Raw genomic sequence first — 7,888 nt, forward strand, 5'->3', positions numbered from 1 at the left:
AATGCTGTGCACCCTGGTATTTGTATAATTTTAAATGAATAAATAATACCATTCAATTTATCTGGTGTCATATTGATTCTTTAGATTAAAAATGCCCCATAACTTTTAATGTAACCCAATCGGGGAGTGATAGGGTACCGACTTGGCACTGACCCGGCACCCCGATCGGGATAACAAGTTCGGCCCAGACTGGGCCGTGCGTTTCATGACGGGTCTGATCCGACCTGGCTTCAGGATCGGGACCCCATTTGGCCAGATCGGGCCCCGGTCGGGGCCACGGCAAAATTTCTGCGAGGGTTACATTACCATTGAAAACATGTGAACAACTTTCATTGATTATTCAATTTCGTACTATTTTGTTCTACGAAATTTACGCCGTCAAATTTTGTATATTTCTCAACTTTCAAGTTAATTTGTCTTATGAAGAGTAATTAATGACGACCACCCAGATTAATGTGCCTCTTTTTTCAGTTAGTCAGAACAGTTTAAAAATGTTGTCCAAAAACGTGATCGATATGACAATTTCAGTTTTACATGAAGCACATTCAAAATAAACATTGTATAATCGATATCGCACTTGTGAACTAAACTATATAGACTAACTTCCATAGAAAAAATAAGGCATTATTCTTACGTTAAAAGAAATTGTTATTTGAAGCAAATAAATTCCTATTCTGCGCGGAAAAAAGTATACTGTAAGATGTATAATTTCCACGCCGTCAAGTAAAAATGGATCACGCATATAGTTGTTGTAAGGGCTTGATGTGTGAATGTGTGTACCAAATATGTAAAATGCGCTGTAAAAAAAATTCTTTACAAGTTGCAAATCTAAAAGTTCCCTAGAATTTCCCATAGACGAGCTTGAAAATCTGTACTCGGGGGTTTTTCTGGGTCGCTGATTACGAATTACTATTAGATTTTCGTAATTCTTCAAAATAGATCTGATATGGCGAACATTAACACATCAGTCGCGGTTTCAAAAATTCTGATTATTGGAAATCAAAGACTAACTTGAAAAATATCGATTGGCGTAAGAAAATAAAAATCGATTATTCCCGCATTATTACGTGTTCATATTTGAAAAAAAGTGTGAAGAAAAAAATGAAATTACCTAAAAACTGTTTCAACTCATTATTTTGAATTGTATAATTTTAATATCAGATTCGTAATAAAAAATCAGGAAATTCCATAAATGCATACATTAACATAACCAGAGTGAATATTCAAAATCTCATCTACAATTTCGAAGATTTACGTATCGATGTAATCTATATTTGATCGATCAATTTTAATTTTAATGTAGCAACTTCAAATTCGTAATCAGCAACCCCAAAAACCCCCGTTTAGAGATTTTTAAGCTCATATAACTCTTTTTTCAATATTTGGAACAGCCATCTTGAATTCGCCATCTTGATTTGAAAATTTCGAAATTCTGGCTTCAGATTCGTAATCAGCGACGCCAAAAACCCCCGAGAAGAGGCTTTCAAGTACATATATATCTTTTTTCAAAATTTTGAAACCGCCATATTGAATTTAAATATTTCAAAATTCTGACTGCAGATTCGTAATCAGCGAACTCAAAAAGCCTAAACATGAATTTTCAATTTATTATATTAAATAGATTCTTCAAAAATAAATTCTTTCGAAAAAAAGGCAATTTTTATGTTTGTTTATTTATATAACAATTATTATAAAGATATATGTCAGATAAATTATGTTTTTATGTTCTCTTGTCAAAAATTAGCAAATGAATAGTGAAAACGAGACCTGAATACGTTAACAATTAATTAAATAGCAAATATCTGAAGTTAAGTTGGTGATAACCCACGTTACCACCGTGCCACTAAGGGTTAAGTTTGAGTTGGTTGACTTAATAGAAATTTTCCAAGTTTTTACACTACACTGGAGGGAAAATTTATTTCTGATGAATGATGTATTTTACCTTTCAGGCGTTGAAATTAAACAATTTTAATATTAAGGATTACCACTTTCAGTATACCTAGAACTACTAATTTAATTGTAAGACTTATTAATTTGATAGTAAAACTTACTACTTAAATTTTTAGGTGCAACTACCTGAAAATGGTTATACCATCGGAAGTTATTGCGCCAAAAAGTAAAGTAGTAAGGAAAACTACTACCATTCTTAAAAATAAAACTTTTATTACAAGCTAAATTAGTTGGCCCTACTACCTTATTAGTCACCTCAACCTACCATTTTTTAGTCTACAAGTAAAAATTCTAAAAATTCTAGACCGATTGTACAATGTTTATTTCAAAGCACTAATTCAATATGATGAGTCTATCTGCTGACAACGCTATGCTATACAGTATACACATCGCATAGTCATGCACGGCGCTATCACCAGATATGCTCAAATTTAATAGAGACGCCGATTTGCTAGTTTCGTTAAAAGCTGTAGATAAATAGTTTCACAAAACACGTTCGGATGAAACTCAATGTTATTGAAAATCATGTTAGATATGATATTCGACAATAGGTAATTTTTGCATTATTCACTTCTAGAAGTAAAGGAGGATGGTCTCTAAGGACGGTTTTTGGCCCAAAAAATTCGAAAAAATTCCTACAGTATCTACTAACAATAAGAAGTCAATTCCACATTAAACGGACCGCCCTCATCTCCCTATTCACCTGAAGCACCCTTTACAAAAATAAAAACTTCACCGCTTCTACGCATTGTTTTTGGGAAAAAACTCCAATAACAAAAACCAAGGAAAATGCATATATAGGTTTTTGGGAGGTTTGTTATAGGTTTTCATCATACCAGATTCAAGGTCATTTGAAGGTCAAACTGCAGAAAATTCGATACAAAAATCCATAAAAAGACATTTTTTTCAGCTCTACCGTGGTAGAAATTCTTTTGAATTGGCTTTAAGTTGACCTTAACTTGACATAGAGTTGTTAAATAAACCCCTTCGGATTGATTCGAAATCAGCGACCCTAAAAACCAATGTATGTATTTTTCTGTATTTTTTATCGGATTTTTTGCAGTTTGACCTTCAAATGACCTTGAATCTGATATGATGGAGGCCAACAGACTTTGGATTCGAAATCAGCGATCCCAAAAACCTATATATGTATTTTTCTTCATTTTTGTTGTTGGATTTTTCCCAAAAACACTGCATAGAAGCGGTGAAGTTTTCATTTTTGTAAAGGGTGCTTGGAGTGAATAGGGGGGATGAGGGTTGTCCGTTTAATGTGGAATTAACTTCTTATTGTTAGTAGATACTGTAGGCATTTTAACGAATTTTTTGGGCCAAAAACCGTCCTTAGAAACCCTCTTCCTTTCAGTTTGAATTTGATCCATTGAATAAAGATCACAAAAAAACATTTATACAATTTTAATTGAGTGCTCTTTTATTCAATAAGTTTTATTAATCCAAAGACTGATTATTCACAAGGAATAAAGAAAATTACACCCGTTCATACATGGCGCGTTTCTTTATAGGTATACAAAGTAAAAGGAATGGCTTTTCGGTCGAATTGCTAAATTCCGCACTAAATAAATTAAAAAAATTCTCGTAATTAGCGTTCGATAGCACATGTGTGAGTCGAACATTGACTTATTCAACATACTTATTATTAGGAGTCTGCATATGTTGAATGCTTTATAAAATTTACTGCAGCAGCTAGATAGAATTGCAGTGATGCCATAACATCAATTTTTAAGGTGGTGTAGTAAATTTCAAGTAATTTCTGATTTTAGCCCAATACCTAACATTAATTTTTGTGAGAGAATTCTCTGGTATTCCTAGAAGGCTGAAAATTTCAAAATTCTCTATCAAAGTGAATATGCGGAAGCTAGAAAAATGTGTATTATATTCGAAAATCAATTTGGAAGGCACTGTAATAAATCTTAGGCAAAAATAGAAAAAATCCCAATTTTAACCCAACCCCTAATTTCAAAATTGACTGAAAAAAACACTATTATTCCTAGAAGGCTCTAAATTTTGAATTCTCAACGAAAATTGCTATATAGAAGCTAAAAAAATTGAAATGACATGTGGTAATATCTATTTTGTAAGTGCGTGACTAAATTTCACTAACTTAAGGCATATAGACAAATTTTTAATTTTATCCGAGGAGGCTGTACATTTTTACATCTTCAAGAAAGTAACTATGTAGTTCAATGTGTACTCTGACGACGCGATAACGTGCCAAATAAATTTCTATTAGAATTTCGTTTTATTTTCTTTAATAAAGATGAAACGAAATTCTAATTTTAATTGAGTGGGAAGCACCCCGAGTAGAAATATAGGCCCTACTTTGACGCTTCAAGTGGATGTATTGTCCCTACTTTGCGGCTGTTTATTCTACTAGCTCCTACGTAGCCACTCCTAAAGATATTTTCATTCTATTTGGCTTCTGTATAAGCTTTAGCCCCTACATTGAATGTCTTGCATCTATATTCTTGAGTTTTACTTATGTCCCCTTTAAGGCTCCATATTCTCCGTACAATTTTTTAATTTTCTCTTAACGCTTTCAAATTTTAACGCACAAAACATGTGGCGACGTTGCCTCGACGCCTGCGCCCTCGTGACAGATACTTTGTTGCTTTCTCTAAAATTTCATCATTACAGTTGATAAGGCGAATTGTTATAAAATCAAAGAATGAATTTTATTATACTAAACAAACTTTCAAACTAAATAATAATTTTCAATGGGAAATATTATAAATGAAAAAAAATCTACTCCAGAACCTTGAAACTTAAAGAATTGGAATTTTATTTTAAACTGACAAAATTTTTATTCACCAAAAATTGTGATATTAAAACTTTTTTTTAAATCAAAGCCTTTAAACTTTCAATTATTTCAATTATTTAAATTCTGCGATTTCAAGTGTAGGTCTCTGTTGATTTCAAATGGATTCGGTCAGCGATGATTGTTTTTCGTACGTTATTCTCCAAAACATCGACGTTGATTACAGTTGACTTGTAATCACTCTTAATAAGGTAACCGATGATTATAAATATATACCAAAGATTTGGATGTAACATTTACTTAAAACAATAAATTGTTTCTTCAAAATGTCATATTTTTAAACCAATTTATTTCTACATGCCGAGGGGTCGATCACTCAAAATTCCTGATACATTCACTAAATATTCCCATACAGATATGCTTTCAATATTCTTGGTATTCTGGATATTCTTTCTAATCCTAGATATTTTTGATATTGCAAAATATTTTGAAATATCCCGAAGTATTCACAAATATGCTGACATATTCCTCAATTTCCTTTTGCGCTCTACACGTTTTTAAAGATTCCACATTATTTTAAATGATTCTAAAAAATGTCTAGAAATTACAAAAAAGTTTAAGTATTATTGTATAATTACAAAATATGTTCAAGTATTTAAAAGTATTTTAATGAATTTTAAAATAATTTAACGGGATTTAACAATTCTTTTAAATTGAAAAAGATGAAGGTTTATAATTGAATTTCTAAAGATTTCAGGTAATTTTAAAGAGATTTAAAAGATTTTAGAAGAATTTCAAAAAGTACAAGAATTTTCAAGAGATTTTAAAGACTTAAAAATACTTTTTATGAGTTCAAGAGATTTTTAGTCATTTTGAGGGATTTTCTAGCATTTTAATCGATTTAATATAGTTTAAAATTTTTCAAGAATTCAAAAGAGTTTAATGATCTTCACGTAATTTAAAAATATGTGTATGTATTTAAAAAGATTTTCAGGGGTTTAAAGGGATTTAACGGGAGTTATTTGATTAAAATTTTTTTTAAGTTTATAATCGAATTCCAAAGTTTCCGAATTATTTAAAAGAGTTAAAGATATTTTTAATGAATTTAAGGGATTTTAATTGATTTCTGAGAATTTTTAAGGAATTTCGGTAGAATTTAAATGAGTTTTAAGATTTTAAGGTAATTCAAAAACATGAATAATATTCTTGAATTTTTTAATGTCTGTTAAATCTGTTGAAATATTCGGAAATTTGTGGAAATCCTTTAAAATCTATTAAATTTCTGGAAATATTTATTGCATTTTTTTTAATCTTTTAAAATATCTTGAAATATTTTTGGATTAAGTTTAAATCTTGATTAAGCACATAAAATATACAATAATAATTTCTAATATTTCTAAAATCTAAAATATTAGTACATATATTATTATAAGCGTAGCAATGTTTTTTACAGAATGGTTCACAAAAATTTGCAGATGGCCTTGCACAGCTGTAGGTTATATTTCAGATTTTTTTTTTGCATACTTCAACCTAGGCTAGCCGAGAGGCTTTATATTCCGGGAGCCAAGAACCGTTTGGTCCGCGGAAATAGGTCCCCGGAATTTTTAAAATGGATATTGTGCAGAATGTTCTCCTGAATCCAACGGTATGAGGTGCTTTCACGAACTGACGGTCGTTCTCGAGATATTGTTAATTAAACATTTTTACATAACTTATGCTATATCTTGGAAAATTATCGACATATTAGGAGATTTTTTCTTGAAACTGTTGGGTCTTATTGAAATAAACAATTTTTGGCATTTGCAATTTTTTGTCTGTATAGGAAAGTTTATTACAATAATGAATAAGCGATGTTTAGCAGAAACTAGTATTTATTAAGAAAAAACAACATTGAGGTTCAATACACGGAGAATACAACTGCTCGATTGACGCGACGGTCACGACTAACTCTCTAAGCAACGAGTGTAGCGCTTATAGGCTAAAAGGATCTTGCTCAGGTCAAAAATCGTGTTCATGAGAAGAACTGCATAAGCGTAGTAAATAGGCGTTGTGTCATTTTTGCATGCATACAGATAAATATACAAATTATATAAAGGTTTCTCTGTTAAAAAAACCAACACTCCCACTTAATTTGGATGTTCCAAAACATTTAATTGCTTGCGCAAGTAACAGAATGTTTGTTTTGTCAGCGGTTTCGTAAAAACATCAGCTAACTGTTCTTTTGACGCAACGTAATTGATGCTAATAATCTCTCTATTTAAAATATCGCGTACAAAATGATATCGCACATCTATGTGTTTCGAACGCTTATGGAACTCGGAGTTTTTTGCTAAATTGATCGCGGATTGATTATCGACAAAGAGTGAAATACTCGTACATGGAAGTTTCAAGTCATTTAAAATTCGGTGTAGCCAAATAGCTTCTCTGGTTCCATGTGCTAGCGCGATATATTCTGCTTCGGCAGTTGACAGTGATACGACGCTTTGTCGTTGGCTGGACCACGAAATCGGCCCACCATTTAATTGAAATACGAAACCGCTTCTCGATTTTTGCGTCTCTAAGCATCCTGCGTAATCAGCATCAGTGTAACCTCTGATTTCGCAGGAGCTCCCACTATTTCCGAAAACTATCCCGAGATCACGAGTACCAGATAAATATCTGAGTATTTGTTTCACAGCAGACCAATGTGTGCGATTGTGAGCATCAACGAACTGGCTCAGGTAATTAATTGCATACTCGATATCGGGGCGGCACACTCTTGCTGCGAAAAGTAACGCGCCTATTGCTTCACGGTAAGGAACGTTTCCAATCTCATTCTTGTTTGTTTCCTCAGAACTTTTACACAGGTAAAGTCCAGGTTCGGCAGGTACACTTGATGGTTTTGCTTCACTCATACCAAAACGATCAATTAACTTTTCAATCTATTTTGGCATACTTATTTTAAGAGTGCCCTTAACGCGATTCCGCTCGATTTCAAACCCGATGTACACATTCGCTTCATCAGTAGTAATTTGAAAGTTACTGTGAGGGTAGCTAATTACTTTATCAATCGCGTTTAGATTTTTGCTTATAACGAGCCCATCATCTACATATAAAGCTAAGTAAACAATTGAATAACATACAATACCTACAAACACACACTTGTCACTTTTAATGCTTCTGAAG

The 7,888-nt window shown here is 32.1% G+C and overlaps 1 protein-coding gene across 1 annotated transcript; it reads right to left on the reverse strand.

Moving 5' to 3' along the window:
• Nucleotides 1-6,849: 6,849 nt before the first annotated feature.
• LOC117176640 (secreted RxLR effector protein 161-like) lies at nt 6,850-7,617 on the reverse strand. The gene has a single exon (XM_033366894.1). The coding sequence runs from the start codon at nt 7,615-7,617 to the stop codon at nt 6,850-6,852; it is 768 nt and encodes a 255-aa protein (XP_033222785.1).
• Nucleotides 7,618-7,888: the final 271 nt, after the last annotated feature.

This window comes from Belonocnema kinseyi, chromosome 7 (assembly GCF_010883055.1).
Source record: "Belonocnema kinseyi isolate 2016_QV_RU_SX_M_011 chromosome 7, B_treatae_v1, whole genome shotgun sequence".
NCBI classification, from domain to species: Eukaryota; Metazoa; Arthropoda; class Insecta; order Hymenoptera; family Cynipidae; genus Belonocnema; species Belonocnema kinseyi.

Excerpts from the sequence above, each read along its gene's own strand:
- LOC117176640 (XM_033366894.1), bottom strand. The coding sequence starts at position 7,617 with ATGAGTGAAGCAAAACCATCAAGTGTACCTGCCGAACCTGGACTTTAC.